This window comes from Pomacea canaliculata, linkage group LG1, assembly GCF_003073045.1.
Source record: "Pomacea canaliculata isolate SZHN2017 linkage group LG1, ASM307304v1, whole genome shotgun sequence".
Lineage (NCBI taxonomy): Eukaryota > Metazoa > Mollusca > Gastropoda > Architaenioglossa > Ampullariidae > Pomacea > Pomacea canaliculata.
The window spans coordinates 28,890,025-28,908,557 of NC_037590.1; the positions used below are offsets into that span (position 1 = coordinate 28,890,025).

At 37.3% G+C, this 18,533-nt stretch overlaps 1 protein-coding gene and 1 pseudogene across 4 annotated transcripts; one reads left to right on the forward strand and one right to left on the reverse strand.

Annotated features, from left to right (window-relative positions):
- Window positions 1-979: 979 nt before the first annotated feature.
- Window positions 980-8,320, reverse strand: LOC112562245 (uncharacterized protein C17orf62-like). 4 transcript variants are annotated; one of them, XM_025235364.1, is made up of 7 exons: window positions 8,219-8,320; window positions 6,255-6,366; window positions 5,764-5,805; window positions 4,784-4,857; window positions 4,164-4,257; window positions 3,669-3,813; window positions 980-3,346 (listed from the first exon to the last, which is right to left on the reverse strand). In XM_025235364.1, exons 2-7 carry the CDS (start codon window positions 6,340-6,342, stop codon window positions 3,157-3,159), a joined length of 633 nt encoding a protein of 210 aa, XP_025091149.1. In that variant the 5' UTR covers window positions 6,343-6,366; window positions 8,219-8,320; the 3' UTR covers window positions 980-3,156. The 4 variants fall into 4 exon arrangements, with proteins under 4 accessions (XP_025091149.1, XP_025091167.1, XP_025091158.1 ...); XM_025235382.1 differs by having other exon boundaries at window positions 8,171-8,261; XM_025235373.1 differs by lacking the exon at window positions 8,219-8,320 and adding an exon at window positions 7,924-8,001.
- On the forward strand, window positions 8,275-17,799 carry LOC112562207 (annotated as a pseudogene).
- Window positions 17,800-18,533: the final 734 nt, after the last annotated feature.

An 18,533-nucleotide genomic window follows, 5' to 3' on the forward strand; every position in this document is an offset into this window, starting at 1 on the left:
ATACTATATCTTCCTCCATGATTGTATATTAACCTCTAAAAGGCATTTTGGATCCATTTTTTTGTTTGTTTAGGTGTTCAGGCAGTTATATACCTAAAAATGTAAATTCTTTCATAAGTTGTTTATTAGAGGACAAGTATCATACAATCTAAATATTAAGACACAGTTTGTCTTAACACTTCCGATCAAGTAAGGGGACAGCATACACATGACTGTGCCTTTGAAATGCCAATATGGTTGCCTAAATGATAAATGCAGCTGCTGCTCTTCTGGCAGGTATATGTGGGCACTATATTGTGGTCTGTCGTGACATGCTATACTTTGGTAGCAGCTGTGTGGCAGATATCTGTATCAGGATAACAGCAGCAGTGGCCAAACTGGACAGGGTCTGGCAAAGCAGCAACATAAGGTTCACCACCAGGCATGGACTGTGCAATCTCTCATAATCCTGCTATATGGTTGTGAAACATGGACTCTACTTGCCATTACTGCATGGAGTATTCAAGAATTTGAAATGTGCTTGAGAGAACTGTCAAAATCATCTACAAGGAACACAAGACCAGCGATTTTGTATGGAGTACAGTCACCACCCTTGTGGGAAACTAGGAAACTCTTTTCACAACAATGAAATGCTGCAAGCTATACTGGTTTGGCCATTTCACCCAGCACAACACTAAAACTGTTCTCCAGAGCACCATGGAGGGAAGTCGCAGCCAACAGGAAAAACTGGATGGCAAATGTGAAGAAGTTGATTGATCGCTTGACCTGCTTAACACCACTCAAAATCGCCCATCTTGTCAGCTGCTGCTTATAGCCCCCCCCCGGCCCCCCAACTTCTTGATGACTGAGGCCAGCTTAGCTACAAGTTAGATCATCTGCTGGTACGAGTGAAGCATATCTAAAAGCATTTTGTTAGAGTGTCATAACATTAAAGAATTTGTTGAAGGTACCAAGGTGCCATTAAAAACAGACTGCCTAGTTACTTTTATATTTTTATTTTATCATTATCACTGACTATACAAGACAAAATTTCTGAACAATGAATAGCTTTCTTTGCGATAAAACATCCATTTTCCTTGTTAAAAAAAAGTTTTTACAGTAATCACTTAGCAAAACAAACCTTCCATAGTTTTCTGGAAATATTACAAGAAATTTTGTAATAAACACAAATCTTTCTAAAAATGCTGAACTAATATATTTACATATCAGATAATGCAGTATTAGTGAAAATCTGTGCACAAGGATGCCACCAAGTATAAGGGTCGAAATTACTGAGGGTACACTTTATTTCAACTATTTTTCATCCATCATATATACATAATCCATTTCATGTTGAACTCTAAACTCTAAAACTGAACAATGTCAAATGAACTTTTAAAAATAGAAATGGCATAAAGGTAGAATATACTTTTGAAAATAAAAGATGGTTATGAGGAACCATTAGAAACTGCTGCATAAGCATTAGTTGAGATAAAATTACTCATGTGCAACATCAGTGAAAATGTTTATTTTGTGCAATTGTTTCCTCTCATCTATACAGTTCCATCAGATTTTGAAAAAGAACTTTTTCAGGATTATCTCACTATTGAAGCATTCCATAACAGACTGTCTAAACAGAAAAACAGATGCAACTGTATTGTAATGTATCAATATATGATGTTCATGACTGGTAATCTGAGATTCTCATGTAAGATGGTGTAAATTAAAAGGTAACAAATGTGAACAGGGAAGAAAACAAGGATGAAACATGCTATCTCAAAACAAGAAATATGCATATTTTATGTCATAATACCATAAATGCCTCATTAAAAAGATTTTCACCATGAAAGACACTTTATCTTGACACAGCTGTTTTAGCTGATGGAACAACCTATGACCCTCACCTACTCAAATGGAACTAAATGCAACCTACGATCATTAATAAACAAAAATGAAAATCATTGTACCAAAACGTCAAGCTTATATTCCTTGCAAAGCCTATGTTGAAAGAAAAATACCATACTTCATAACTCAAAATATTTGATAGTACTTCCAAAATATTTTTGGGTATATGGCTGTAAAATGGCCACCAGCCTTTATGACAAGTGCTAGCTAAAGGGCAAGTAGGCTTACATTTTTTAAAATCCCTTATTAAAGGGGAGGCATGAATTTACACAAATGCATATTAAACATGAATCCATTATAAACAGCTATTTTGTGACTCAAAACTGCAACACACAAAACGAACTTGAAAAATTTAAACTTCGAGGAATCCTAAAAGAATTTGTTTCAGCAAGGTGAAGTAAGTGAAAAATATAACCTGTGATAAAGGACCAAGAAATTAAAACATTTAAATAAGTTCTCTAAATGTTTTCCACAAGCTAAAAGTCCTAAGATATATAAACAAATCTTTAACATAACTATGTCTCATTTTTACCAGTCTGCAACAAACCTTACTTTTATGACTGTTTAAAAGAAGCCCTTTATAAGTTACCATGTACAACTCCTATTACTTAAGTTCTGAAGATTGAAAAGGCTAAAACAATCATTTCAACTGCTTTGAACATTTCTCAAGATTTTGTCTGCAACAAACCTTACTTTTATGATTGTTTAAAAGAAGCCCTTTATAAGTTACCATGTACAACTCCTATTACTTAAGTTCTGAAGATTGAAAAGGCTAAAACAATCATTTCAACTGCTTTGAACATTTCTCAAGATTTTGTGAAAATGAATGCCCAATAAACCACATGAAAATGCACACATAAATGTACTCATGATACTGATATTGTAAAAGTTGTGAAAACATCTTTCAAATGTACAGAACTGGTCAAGAGGTGAAATATCCACACATATTTAGCACAGGTCTAAAGCAAAGAACTTGTATTCAAGTACAAAGCTGTAAAATTGCTGTACAGACTAGTATATGGTCAAATATGCAAAAGAAATTACACAAAGTTTCTCAGCTGCAAATGTTTATCACAACGTTGTTAAAAAATGAATTAGGAGACAGGTATTCTTACTTTAGACAAATCAAGTTTGAGCTGCCTCTGCTGTACACAGAAAAAAAGGAATGGCTTCCGCTAAGGTGGTTCTACAGCAAATCTTGCAGGAATAGCTGTGTGCATCGAACAATGGTATCAGGTATGGAGCTGCATGATAACAAAGGTAAGGGCTACTCTACTGTGTTGCTAAATCACTGGGTGTGGCTTGTTCTGGACAAGACTCCAGATCGCCATGATCCACTTGCTCAAAGCTATCCTCTGAAGATGACCCATCACCAAGGTAGTCATCTGTATCTTGTACTTGATGACTTGGCTGATCCAGTTCCAGAAATGTGCGCAAAGTATCAGCAACTTGATAATGTTCCCTGAAGCAACATGGGAACAGATATGCATGTTTAGAAGTTGCCCTTATAGTCAACACAATCATTTTTTAAAAAATATTTAGGGCAGAACTGAAAGTTATTACACAAGATGGACTGATCTTCAATCTAGTACACTTTCTGTTACCTTCATAAATGCATCCATTTATCTCTTCTTCATATATACTGCAGTTATGATTATTTTGGGAATCAACCTTTTATGAATGAAAAAGTCGATCACATGCACAGATATGCTAAGGCTTAAACTTTTGTCTGAAGTGTTTGAGAAATAATTATTTAACTCTTGTGTTAATTTAAGGCATCAAACCTGCTGCTGCCAAAAGTGTAAGACTCTGTTACACCTATAGTGATGCCATTGCTGAGAATGAAGACAACGATGTGACTTTTTCCAAAATATCGCACCTCTTCTTCATCTACACGAACACCAACAATATCATCTAGATTTACCACAACTGAAACAGATAGCAATTTATACATCAGCACAAATCTTATTTTAGTACTGTCTTAATGCTAGAGTCTAAAAGGATATTTTTAAGCTCTGCAACAAAGTCATTAGAAAATTACATTATGTAAATAATTTCTTAATCTTAGACTGTCAAGGATCAAAACTTGTAGGCCATTCAATTTTATGCTATGGATGTGTGGGTGTTTGCACATGCATGAGTGCCAGAGAGAAAGAGAAAATAAGGAAAATGGTAAAAAGACAGACCTAAGAGAGGTCTGAGCAAGATACTGATGGATTTAATTCAAACATCAATGTTAAACATATTAAAAATCTGTAACAATCATAAATATGACTTACTAATTTTTTGTTCTGGAAATCCTGGCACTAACTTTTGAAATAAATTTTCTCTTTTCACTTTCATTTCAGCAGTTCTTTTATCCAGTACACACTCCTGCAAAGTATACAATAAATCTTCATCAGTCATTCATAGTTCTTCTACCCTTAAATGGTTTTTTTTTGTGGACAGTAAACATTACTTTCTTACAGTAATTAAATTGCCTTCTATGCTGTTCTTGCTAACTTCTGCAAGTCTAGTGGTTCCCATTCTTACCTAAGTTACAGGTATGCAGAAAGAAAGAAAACTCAAACCTTCATCCATTAATTTACAATCTAAATATATCTTTCTTAATTTCAATTAAATGTTTTTGCAACATAAAAGTATGGCGGAACCATGATCTAATATTTGGTCAAAGATAATACTTATACTTAAAAGAAAATTCTTCATACACGAGCGACAAGACAATCCACTGCTTTTCAAGAAGAATCAACAATTTCCTCTCAATATATTACCTATAAGCATAATTCTTATTTGAAAAAGTTGAGCTTTTTTTATTGGCAAGAGGGGGAGCTTTCAACATAAGGGTCTGAATCACAAAGCACTACAGTGTAGCTATTGCACATCAAATTCAATTACTTACTTCCCAGCCTTCCATCCAAAGAATTCCAGCATACAGACCACCAGCTATGTAAACTATCTTCCACAAAAGAGAATCTATTAAGAAATGATCATAACAGAAAAAATTTATAAAGAAACTGGTAAGTATACTTACAAATGCTGAACTGGTAAGAAAAGACCATTTTTAATAAAGCAAACATTAATCAACAGTTTACCAAATTTGGCAAAGTTGTGTGTGAAGGTCACTGTCACAAGAAACCAACTGTTTTGAGACTAGGTTCAGTTGAAACTTTCATCAACATGTTGAGCCAAGTTCAAATGTGTTTTCCATGATATTGATATTTGCCAATATAATGGGACTTTAGGACACTTTGTTTTGTTAAGAACAGCCTTTAACGACTGTTTTTCAACCCAAAATTTTAATTAGAAATGATTTAGTCAGTATCATTTAAGGCCATCTTGTCTTTCCTTCAAGGCTATCTATTTAATCCACAAACACATAATACTGAAAATTGAAATACATATCACATGAAACTCTCTCAAATGATTGAATTTAAAAAAAAATTGAAGTTGCACAGTTACTCGTTGACATTCAAAATGAAAACTTAAACTTTAAGCCATGGACGGGGATCTATTTTTCCTTCAAGGACCATTTTGATATTTATAACATCATTCATGGGTCATACAAAACTATCATCTTAAAAATTAGCTTTGTATATTTGGTCCAGCCACAGTTTTGCCTCAGCTAACACTTTAGCAGCATGTACATTCCTTGCCTGCAAGTCTTCTTAGTCCTGTCTAACCCGTAATGGAAATTCCTTTCCTGTCCCTCACAATTTATGTTAAATTTTGAGTCCCACCTGCAGATGCCTTGACCCTTATACAGCCTTTGGCCAAAGGTTTCCCACCCCTTGCCTTAAGCAATTAATTTTGATAATTCATATTCAGGGAACATTAAAAATACAGTCATTATAACTGCCACATACAACTGAAGCAACTGACCTGTTCCATAGACTGCTGCACCCAGCCCTACACCAATAGCACCTGATAAAAAAGAAAAGAGAAATATAAAATAGAAGTTCCTTCCCTGATCCACGGCTTTATCTGATGTTACATCCCTCTGATTAAGCAAAGCACATGGGATAAGGCTCTGTACCCCAAAAGAAAATATGATACAGGATTTACTTGTGAACATACTAGTTCTTTAAAATATATGGCCATCATTGTTGTTGATACTCCAGAGCTGATTCTAAATAATTATGTGGTCTAAACATGCAAAGTGATTCAAAGGTGAAAATGGTAAGGTTATTATGTTTTTTAACAATACTGTTAAACCAATCTACAAAACAATCTGCACAATCTATCTTGTCTTTGTCCTGTCATGAAATTAGCTTACAGTTCATAAAAATGATAGTTTTGTTTACTAGAAGACAGCCTTTGTCTATAAATATGCTGTTACCAAGAATGAAGGCAGTTAAACATATATTGCCCACCAATAAGCACACTCCATGACCAGATGTTTGGTTCCCTGCTCAAGCAGAGCTTTTCATTGCTATGTTCCTTGATATTCACATATCCCATTTTTGCATTCAACTCTCTGGAAAGCTGAAACAGTTGAGAAAGATTTTAAATCAATACAATCGTCAACAGTTCATAACAACCTCACCGCTTCAAATAGGGTTACACAAAACTAAGAAATCTTCAAGCATCCAAAGTCCTTTACAATGCATTTCTAACCTTTTGCTAAATTGTCTTGACATTTTTTTTGGTCTTCTTTCTCATCATTTATCTAGCATCAGTTATCTTTCATCAAACTGTTCTTCAAAACCTGTAGTTAGATCAAACTTTATAAATTCTGACTCAATTACATTACATTACTATTTAGAGTGATTTCTCTGGGCAGTTTTTTCAAACCTTTCTACCTGACTTTATTAAAAATATGCACTGTTCTAACTAGTTCTTTAGCATTCAGCAACTTCCACATCTTGCTGTGTGAAAAGCCACAATAAAAAGAATATGCTTGATGGGAGCATAATACACTGTGTTGTCAGGATAGCTGATAATGTACTGACAGCATCATTCACTCTATTAAGTACAGTCTCTGTTCATTGATCTCCCTGACCACCTACTTGACAAACTCCAGTGAACTCAGACAGTGCTGCTTGCATTGTATTTCACAAGCAGAAGGTTGATCATGCCACATCACTTCTGCAAGATCTGAACTTGCTGTCGGGCTTGCATCAAATTCAAAATTGCCATACTTTTCTATCATGTTGTTCATGGCCTGGTTCCAATTTATCTAAGACTGTGTCACCCTACCAGCCTGGCACTCTGTTCACTCTGCTCATGCTAGTTTTCTTACTGTCCTATATATCAGACTGGAGAGGTTCATTCTCTTTCTTTGGTTCCAGTACTTGGAAAGCCCTACCTCTGTACATTGGGGAAGCTACATCCTTTCCAGTCTGAACTTGAAATCTATTTTGTTCAGAAATACCTACTATAATCAGTCTATCCTGACTGTTCCTTTCTCCATCTTACTCCTATCTCCATATTCCTGTGCATGTGCCTGATTGTGCCTCACTGTTATGCAGCATCTTTACCTACTACCCCTTGTAAAGAACACTGAGCTTGCTTTCATATGAGGAAATCTGCTATATAAATCCTATTATTGTTAGAAATCATGTAATTTTGTCTATTTTCAAGTGATTTCTTGTTAGATCTGCAATACTATTGTCTATTATTTCACACAGCCAGAAAAGGATATTAACAAAATTGAGTTGCACATGTGAAATATAATCAGTATGGTGCACATGCAAATAGCGATACATTCAATGCATATGTAAATTATGGCCGCCTCCAAAGTTGTTATGTTTCTGTTTTGTGGATGCAACGGCGAGCTAATGCAACAATCTCTTTATCCATATGGCAGTAAAACAACAATCTCAACTGTAAGTTATAGCTATGCAACGAACAGACATCACTCATCAATTATAATTGAAACGAGCAATCTTTTTGCATTTGTGTGCTTTTAGACGCACAAAGTACATAATAAGCCTACTGGTTTGGGTTTGCTCTCGACTAATGACATTTTGGTATATATAAACTTGTCTTGAATGCAGTATCCATAACAATATAACAAATAAACATAAATGATAATACTACCTATTCCACAGGAAGTAAACAAACATTTTGAATATTAAAAATGAGTTAAAAACAAGAAGCTTTCAGCTAAAATAAAAATGAGTCATCATCGAATCAGGTGAAAACAAAATCAACAATAAATTTTAACGAAAGAAATAACTTTTAAACAATATCTGTTCGCTAAGCGCTTTTACAATACTTGTTGATGAATATCTTATTCATTTCAGCCAGTTAAGTTTATACCTAAACATCTGTCTCAAATACGTACATGTCAATACAAGACTGAAAGGTTATTAAAAAAAAAAAAAATCCGTACTGTTTACAAGTTGACGGAAGTAACTTTCCTGTCGAGAGCGAAGAGCGATCTCTAGAGCGGGAGGTACGTTATTCTCGCGCTTGTTTCGCTACGGGAGACCGCGAACTTTGATCCCCGTCCCTAGGGGAGATCATACACGTCGATCCATGCATGGGGAGACCGAATGTTGTTTTCCTAGTGTTTCCGCGCACAGTAAGTGGATGTATGTTTGTTTTCATAATTTAAGATTTCGAATATAATTAAACTGATTGGAACATTTCTTAAAACACATAAATTAAGCTACCTCGATCACGAGATGCGTCATTAAATGGGCAATCTTTGACACGTCTACTGGAATCGATCCTTCAAGAACTAATTCAGTACCTGTCTGATCCCGGAAACAAGAAAATCACATATCTAAATGCAATTCAGGAAGATGATTATAAAATGAAATTCGAATAGTTGAAGCATTCAGGAATTAAATATGAAATACTACTGTTAAATAATATGCAGTGTAACACACTAGTAGTGTACTAAGTTATGTCTTTGTTTTGTAGAGGGTAGGGATCGAACAGCTTCCAGGACTGTCCCTTTTTATCGCGGGCTGTTTACGTAATAGCCACCCTTGAACAGCCCACCCGGCCGTGGCTGCTGGCTACTATAAGCCAGCAATACCAAAATTTCTTGCGCAGTTTTAAGAGGGATTAATTTTTGTAAATTAATTTCGAAATTTCATACACTGCCATATAAATTATACATTTACTGTACCTGTACCAAACTTTATGGCAGGAGGGAATGAATGTGGAGGGAGGAGGGAAGGGGGATGGTTATTGTCACTGATGACGCAAGCAAGGCGCGCTGGGCCGAAATAAACGCCATTCGGCTCAACTCGGCTCATCTCGGACGTTCGGATGTTCGAGTTCCAAATATTTGTTCGAATTCCAAGACAAAATTTTCTCGAATTTCCTGGTCGAATACCGATTTGGTCGAAAGTCATGGCGTTCGAGAACCGAGGTATCACTGTATTTTTCTTTCCATCTCGGCGTCGGCCTCTTTTCCAAGATATGATCTTACAGAGCTGTGCCAGTCTCTTTGATGTTGAATTTTTACATAGCTTGACAGAACTACCCACCTCAAGAAAAAGCTCGGCTCATGATGTTGCCTTGTCTTGGTTTCGATCCTATCTCACGGACAGAACCCAGACTGTATGAACGGTTTATGCTCAGATGCTTTTGTCCTGAGATATGGGGTCCCTCGGGGGTCAGTCTTCTTGGGTCCAATATTTTTTGTGTTGCATGTCTGGTGTCATTTCCTGTCATGAGTCATGACATGTCACATATGTGAGTTATGCTGATGATACACATCTTTATTAGTCATCTCCAGTTACAATTCACCTGTTCCTTTCTCCACCTGTGTTCCGCAGTTTGGGTGTCATTCTCGGTCAGAGTTGGACTTTTCGTCATCACATTTGCCCGGGGGCCAGTCATTCCTCGTTCATGGCTGGGACGAATTGACTTTAGCTTTGGGGGCAGTGACCTAACCCTAACCCTAACCCTCCAGAGTAGGATAAAAATATCCTTGGAAAAATGACGCCAATTGTTGTATGATAGGAGCGCCACCAAGGAGTGTCGACCAGATCTGGTGTAAACTGCGTGAAAACTCATTTTTAAAAGGGCATTCCATCGCATTAGGACGCAGGTATCATGAGTTGAGTTATATTTTCATATAAACTGTACCAGGTTATTTAATTTTGTACTACACGTTGATTATTCTAATGTCGTAATCTCCTGCAGACTTTTAACAATAATTTAGCTGGGCGTGTGAAATAAAAAGTCATGTGACGTTTTCCGTTAGTAACCAGTCTGCTTTAAAATTTCAGCTGGTGATCAATCAGGCTGGCTACGGAAATTGTTCCTACACGTCTGATCAGGCTCCCAGGCTAGTAGGATTGTGCTCGACTATCAGTTTCGACAACCCCTAGAACAACATAAGCTATACCACGAACTTGTATGAACACGTCTATGCTGACTCGATAACAAGGAAACAAAAGTGTTAGGTCAATTAAAGTCACGCCACAACGAACACGCAACAGCCGAGCAGAGCAGTACACCACAAAATGAAAATGAGTGCTTGCTTTCTGCCACTGAGTGCTTCTTGTATTTTGCTGATTGTTCTGTGCGGACAAGGAGAGGCACGCTATGATCCCACATGGGAATCGCTAGACGCAAGACCGTTGCCACAATGGTACGACGAATCAAAGTTTGGAATATTCCTTCACTGGGGTGTCTTCTCGGTTCCCGGCTACGTCAGCGCATGGTTTTGGTACTATTGGAAAGGACCCAAACCGTTGCCCAGTGTTGTGGAATTCATGGAACAAAATTATCCGCCAGGCTTCACCTATGCCGACTTCGCGCCTCAGTTTACAACGGAGTTCTTTGATGCAAATAGATGGGCAGACATATTCCAAGCATCGGGAGCCAAGTAATTTACACTTTCTCTTCTCATCTTTTCTCTTTTACTAGATCTACTTTCTTTTTGGCTGTTACCCTCGTAAGTATATTGATTTGCCCATTTGTATCTATCTCTCTCAAACGCGCACGCGCGCACACACACACACACTTTTTCAGAGGCCATTGCTTGTAAAACTGGTTGAAGAGCATTGATGAATAATGAAATTTGTTATGTATTCGTGTAAATATTTGTATTGCTGTATGCAACTTGAAAGTAAAATGACAGGCACGTACCTGAACTGAAGATGATGATAATAAAAGTTGGCTTGTCTAGCGCCATAAGCTGCCCTATAGACAGGCTCAAGTCCCTGCCCTATGGACAAGCTAATTCACAAATGACAGAAGGTGGTGTGACGTCAAAATAAGGTGACGACAAAACAAACTGACATAGTAAAAAGATACTAAATATTATTTAATCATAATATGTTGATTTGTATAGCACTTTTCCCCACTCAAAGCGGACTCAAAGCGCTAGCCATGACCATGGATGCGGATAGGTGGACTGCTGTCTGTCTACCAAGACCAACACTTAGCCTCTTGCGAAGTTCTCCGCTGTTGGTCTCGGCGAGCCTAAACAAAGAATGACTAAACCGGAAGCTTTGTACAAGCATGCCTCGTTTTAGTAGTTAACTGGAAAAAAATCGTCTGCCAGCAGTCCAGTAATATGAGTTCGTGCCATGACGTACTGTCCACAGTCCACAGATGCACGAAGCTACAGCAGTGTGGAAGAAAACTTTCACGTTGTAACAGCTTGGTTAAACTTCTTTCTGAACATCAGTGAAATAGTGATCGAAGTTTTCTGAATCAATTCGTTTAAAAGGCACCTGCAGTCCTGTTGGCGAGTGTCGAGCTAGATGCACTGTGGGTGTATCTTTGTGACCCTTGTCTATTCCTGTCTATAGCCGATAGACAGTGGTCAAACTGCACGATGACTCACTGATGCTGAGGGTGAGCTTCGCCTTGTTCTCTACCAATGGTAGGAAGATGATGTCGCTAGGCTGACTTGCTGGTGGAGAATCAGACAGCAGAGATTCGGAACAAGTATAATGCTTTGTTAGTGCTTTGTCTGAATTCTTGTCAATCTTAAACCTATGAACTTGACCAGCTACTTGTTTTAGCAAGTCGTCTGATAGGGCCCGTGCCAGCTATCAACGGCCCTAATCTACAGATCGGAAAGCCATAATTGTCGTCACAAGAAACGCAGAATAGATCAATAGATACTCGGGCAATGGAGATGAAATCGTCTGAAGACTGCTGGTATTGACGCAATCACAAAGCAGAGGGAAACTGCGTGAAAAATTTTTAAGCAAAGGACTGACTGTGTGATCTTCAAGATATTCAGAAGAAACCTTTATATGCAGAAAAGACCGGAAAATCCAAAAGCCGCAGAAGAAAACAAAAGTCAAACAGTCCTGCGCATTAATGACATACCGGCCTACACAATGGGCACCATTAGTACAACAAATGCAAATACAAAAATTGCGTAGAGCCGCCTCCCTCAACCTGCTTGGCGAAGAGACGCTATTAAACATTTTTGAGTGTCAAACCATTTCTTATGAATATTGATATCTGATCAAGCCTATTAATATTGAATACATAATTTATGCCATATTTCATCAGGTTTTTTTTTTCATTTCTCTTTTTTAAGGTATGTAGTGCTGACTACAAAGCACCATGAAGGCTTTTGCAATTGGCCATCAAAATACTCATGGAACTGGAACTCTATGGATGTTGGGCCAAAGAGAGATCTTGTTGGTAAGGTGATCAATCATTTTTTAATATCATTTCAAATAACTTGCATTATTATATGATATGGAAGACTGAATGCAGGAATTAACATTCTTAATATTAAATATGCATATATAAATATATATTTCAGATATTATATTAATGTCATAAATGTGTGTTACTCAGACACACTCTCTTTCTCTCTCTCTCAAACACATTCTCAGTCTGCAAAACCTGTAAGAACAGCATATGCTATCTCTACCTCATGTTAGAGATTTATGTTTGACAGCATGTTTAATTTTTGTTTTTCTCTTTTTGACAGGGGAACTGGCAAATGCCATTCGCTCCAGGACTGACCTCAGATTTGGAACATACCACTCACTGTTTGAGTTCTTTAACCCACTGTATCTGAGGGACAAAGCTAATGGTTTCATCACCAATGATTTTGTTGCGGTAAATGTGCTTGTGTTCAAACTAGCAAAAAGTCCTATAATTTCTTTTAAAAAACCCCCTTATACCTACACCGAAGAATCCTGGAATTAATCACGTATCCTACCCATCTTTTATGAAACTTAACATATTACCACTTTATGAAATACATTTCAGATGAAAATATATATCCTTTTCATTTGGTCAGATACTGGTAATGGGATGGCCTTTTCTGTTTTTTTAGCTACACAGTTGTTGTTAAACTAAGTTTTGTTTCTCAGCAAAAACAGCTGCAGATGTCCCATGTAATTGCTCACATTATCTTTATAACAGATATATATCTACTTATAAATAAATTCTTATGCACTCCTCCAGTTCAGTTGAAACCTGCAGCAAACTTCCCCCAGATGACCCAGCTGTTTGGAATGGGTACCTGACTCTGAAGAGAGTTGGGGATGGTAAGACAGTGAAAGAATGAAGACGAGTATCTAAGACTCTAATAACTTACGTCCCAGTGAACCAAAGGTTACAAGACCACCTTTTCTACCTACAAATAAAAAAATAATGCTTATTTAATTGAGATACTGTTGTCCTTAGTATATTTTGTTAAAACAAGTATTATTTACTACTGCATGCAATTTTACGATAATTTGTTTTATAAGTTTGGTAAATTATAAAACATTTGTGATATTTCATTTTAGCAAAAAACTATGCCAGAATTGTTTGAATTAGTGAACAACTACAAGCCAGATGTAATCTGGTCAGATGGTGAGTGGGAAGCCAGTTCAAGCTATTGGAATTCCACCAATTTCCTGGCCTGGCTATACAATGACAGGTGAATAGAGAGACACCCCTATACGTACTTGTTCCATAAGTGGGGTAAATTTTCCTCTTTGTGAACTATGCTTGCACGACTGTTTGTCCTGTGTACAAATCCTGGGTTATGCTGCCATGTTTTGTAATTTAGTTGTAGAATAAAAGTTAACATAGTTCAGATGAGAACCACAACAGATTATCTGCCAAAATAATGCTGTTTGTGAGTTAAAATGATCATGAAGCTTTTGTATTACTGGTCTGTTATAAGTTGTTTTAGAAAGAAGGCAATATATTTGAAGAGCTACCTTGCAAGTGTATATGACTGGTAGCAGATACAAATAATTAAGACAGTTATAAAACATAAATTAGGAATATGTGTGTGCGGTTTGAGTGGTAAAGAAATTGGGGGGCGGATTGATAGATATTATAATAATGGAATTACCTGAATTAGTACCTGAATGAAAAATTCTTTATGTTATATTTGTTTTCAACACAGTCCTGTGAGAGATACAGTTGTTACAAACGACCGTTGGGGAAATGACACTCTTTGCAAACATGGTGGCTATCTCACCTGCAATGATCATTATAGCCCAAGTGAGTGGCGTTTCAGATTTTAAAATTCTAATACATCAATACATGATCTGGGTATCTTGAAAGAAGATTTGATAGGTGTGATGAAAAATCTGTTCCTGCTTGTTCTTGGAATGCAGGCACTGTCTACAAAAGGAAAAAATCCTTTTATCAAAATAGTAAAAATGTACACTTTAAATAAATGACATAATTAAAATAATCATATGAGCACTGGCGTACATTTAGTAAATAACCCACATGGATCTTTACTGTCAGAAACTGTGCAAAAGCGGAAATGGGAAGATGCAACAACAGTTGACCGCGTAGCATGGGAGTTTAGAAAAGATCTACATCTCGCTGATGTGCATTCCATTGAAGAACTGATCACCACTCTAGTGCAGACCGTGAGGTGATTGTGCTTTTGTTATTATAGCAAGATCTTACAGTTTTTAGTCCATAGGGCTTTGAGAGACTATATATATTCAGCACGTGCAGCAATGTAATGTATTGACAAGATTATTAGTAATAATACTCAGAATTTTATTTTCCAGTGAGTTTGTTAGTAGCTGTTTTTCATGTTGACTAGCTTGTGATGATTTGTACTATATTTGGTGATTATTGGGAAATGTGGTGGGACAGCTTGTACATCAAAAGACAGAATATCTGTAAAGCAGAAGGCTATTATCACCAACATGTTTTGGACATTGAACTTTCAGCAGACTCCAGGTAAATTTTCAGACACTGCACCTGAGATGGTGATAATAACCTTTTCAGCATTATTAGACCATTATAGTCAAAATGCCTTCAGGAATATTAATATGTTCAGAAAAAAATGAAGTTCTTAAACTGCATGTTTTTTGTGACTATAGTTGTGGAGGAAACTTGCTGCTTAATGTTGGACCCACAGCATATGGAACTATTGTTCCAATATTTGAAGAGAGACTTCTGCAAGTTGGTCAGTGGCTCAGTGTTAATGGTGATGCCATCTATGGAACATTTCCATGGCTTTATCAGAATGATACCACATCAAAAAGTGTATGGTGAGTGAAAAGCTGATGCATTAGCTGCAAAGTGTGGAATGGAAGCCTGGTACATGTTTAGAAAACAAAGTGTTCTTTAAAGGATAACTCAAAACATCCATAGATCCACAGATGTATCTTTATACTTGCAGTGTAAACCTTTACCTGCAAGTGTGAAGTGTTAACAAATATTTTGTCTTTTAGATGACTTGAATATTTATGAAAACATTTTCAGAGGTGAATCTAAGCAAAGACTAACAGAAATTCCTCAAAGTATCATTGTAAAGGCATAAATTAAAGATAAATGGGGACATGCCAAAGAAAAAAATGTATAACTGGCACTTGATTGAGCATGTTAACCCCAGATACTTTCATTGCCCTTTTTGATGTGTGTGCACTACACACACAGAGACAAACTTTTTGAACACTTTTTCCTCTGTCATTCCAAAATTCCCCATCAAACAGGGAGATAAAACATGTTTGGAGGACCTTTTTACTTTTCGTGGTTCCGAAGGCCTTCTTTTGATGAAAAACTAGTTGCATCCCCGATGACAGAAATTTTATGACTACTGGCATGACTAATAATAAATTGAAAAAGATATTTCATCAGAATTATGACGATGTTTTTTCTTTTTGTTTAGGTACACCTCTAAAAAGCAAAGCAGTGGAGTGACCAGTGTCTATGCTATATTACTCGAGTGGCCAGACACGGACATAGTACTCTTGGGAGCCCCACAACCAGCGTCTGATACCAGTGTCAGGCTGCTTGGATATAAGGGTGAAATCACATGGAGCCAAGAGGGGGACAAGGTTTGGAAATCCAACTTCCAGTACTTAATATCGGGCAGATGCCTTGCCAGTGGGCCTGGGTTTTCCAACTGGACAATTTAAAGAATGGTCCAGCAGCTACCGGTTGAACTTACTCTTGTACTTCAACTTTCTATTGTTTGGGTTCTTGTTCATTGCCTTATTCATAGTTTTGTTTCTTTCTTCCTGATTATTCATTGTCTCTTAATTTTCTTATGTATTATTATGCATTTATTTCGACACTTGAAATGTTGTCAGGCTTGAATACAATGATTGCATAGCAACTATACTTGTAAAGAACATAGGAATGACTACAGTGAATGAACAACTGAATGACTACAGTGGAGTGCAAAAGTTGTTTCTAATGATTGGGTTAAAAAATTATTTCCTACAATTTGGGTGAATGTTATCCTTACGTTCTAGAGATAAAAGCATACAGACATCACAATTGTCAGCAAGAAATCAACAACACAGACGTACGCCAGGATTGTACACGGATCAGTTTACCTTGGAAACGCCTCAGTGAGAGGTGGGACTATATGTTAATAAAGTATGTCTGTGCATGGTGATGTTTGTAGTGTAACTCGAAAACAGAAGCAGTGTATTCACCCAAATTTTGGGAAATATTATGTTGCACTGAAGCTTTACCTAATCATCTGAAGCAAATTTTGCAGCCCGCGAGTCCTTTTAGAAGAAGCGTGTAATCAGCAGGCAAGCAAACCCACTCCCTGAGCATCAATGGCTGTACCTGTCTAGCAAACTGACACATTCAGCCCCAGTGCAGATTTGTACTGTACGCCCAGAGCAAGATGTTGATCTACGCACTAACTAGCATCTAATACGAAGTTTACACCAAAGTGCGCGTGAATGCACTCAACTGCATCAGCAAAACTCTAGGTGTTGCTATTGACAACAACGGTCCCAACATATCCTAGCCATAAGCAAAACTGTAGCGCAGGAAACCTTTTTCTTCTCAAGAATTATAAACTTTCTAAATCCTCTCTTGGAAACTATTCTGCACAGCCTTTATTCAGTCGACCATTGACTGCGCTTCCAACCTATGGGACTCGGCTAGTGGTGCTACGATTAGGCCTCTTGTTAGCGTTCAAAGAAGGGCTATCAAATCGGTTAATCAAAAAATACAGCTTCACTATTTCCTATCTCTAGTGGGGCTTACGACTACTAACCAGATTAAAATTTAACAAAATTATACTCATCTTTAAAATACTAACTGGCCAAATGCCCCTTAGACTTTCTACTATTTCCTCCATCAAAATAAAAGAGGGTCTCTCAACATCTCCATGCCGAGAATTGACTTATTCAGTACAAGCCTAAAATATTCTGGCAGCGTTCTTTGGAACAGACTTCCCTCATATCTCCAAAGACGGCATCCAGAATTTGTACAAATTCAAATTGGGATTCCTACAATACCTTTTCCAAACCCTTTGATTACATACAGAGGGATCCTACTCAGGTCAATTATACCGACAAAATTAACATGCACATGTTGTTAGTGTCCAAGCCTATAATAAAACAAAACATATCAATTCAGATCTCAACATAATGTTTGTACATATAATAATTGCTCTATATTTTTATTACCTTGTTCTGAATTTATGTAATTTTTTATTTCTACTAATTATTTCGAGGGATAGATGTAAACAATACCACAAATTTTGCTTATTTTCTTATCATTGAAAATAAAAATTGGTTCCAAACACCCCGTGTCTACGTGTCGCTATTTGTGTTCTGACTGGCAACGTGCAGGCCCCAGATAACGAAGACAATGACCGCAGTCTTCTGTAGCATGCGGTCGAGTCTTTTCAAAGCCTTTATCTTTAAAGCACATGGAGGGGAGCCAGGTCGCCCGTGAAACAGCTCAGCCATATCAAAAATAATATTATTGTGGCGGAGGATGCGCGGGATGAGAGCCAGTTTTTCAGATGTCTCACCTACCTTACTGTAATCTGGCCGAGAGTTATACATTTATTATCTCGATCTAGTTACTTATTTGTAACTTTTTTAAATGAAAAAAAAAACATTTCCACAAGAATCACACAAAATACTACTGAAGTATTATTCAGGTACACAAATAGTTATTCTTTAGTGGAAGTCAAGAGGCTCCAAATTCTTGATCCAGTGAAGTACGCAAACTGCCACCTGAAGGTTTCATCCTGTGTCTTAGAACAATTTTCTTTTCAGGACACCTTTCCTCTGCTTGTATGTTGACTTCACCACACGAGTTTCTCAGGACATGTATTACAGGAAAGCCCATCATCCGAGAGCGCATTTGAAGTAACCAGCGGAGAAGTGGAGGGCGGTAAGTGCGAGGGGCGGCGTTGGTGGATGGGAAAGGGGCTGGTCGGGGTGTATCCCTAGGATGGATGGGACCACACGCCAGCCTCAACTTTCCCTCTTCTTTCCTGTTGAAAGAAGTTCCACACTTGTATCACATAG

Coding starts and splice junctions, on each gene's coding strand:
- LOC112562245 (XM_025235360.1), bottom strand. CDS start 6,929: ATGCAAGCAGCACTGTCTGAGTTCACTGGAGTTTGTCAA. Junction 4,258..4,783: donor TTTGGATGGAAGGCTGGGAA/GTAAGTAATTGA, acceptor TATACTTTGCAG/GAGTGTGTACTGGATAAAAG. Junction 3,814..4,163: donor ATTTCCAGAACAAAAAATTA/GTAAGTCATATT, acceptor TATCTGTTTCAG/TTGTGGTAAATCTAGATGAT.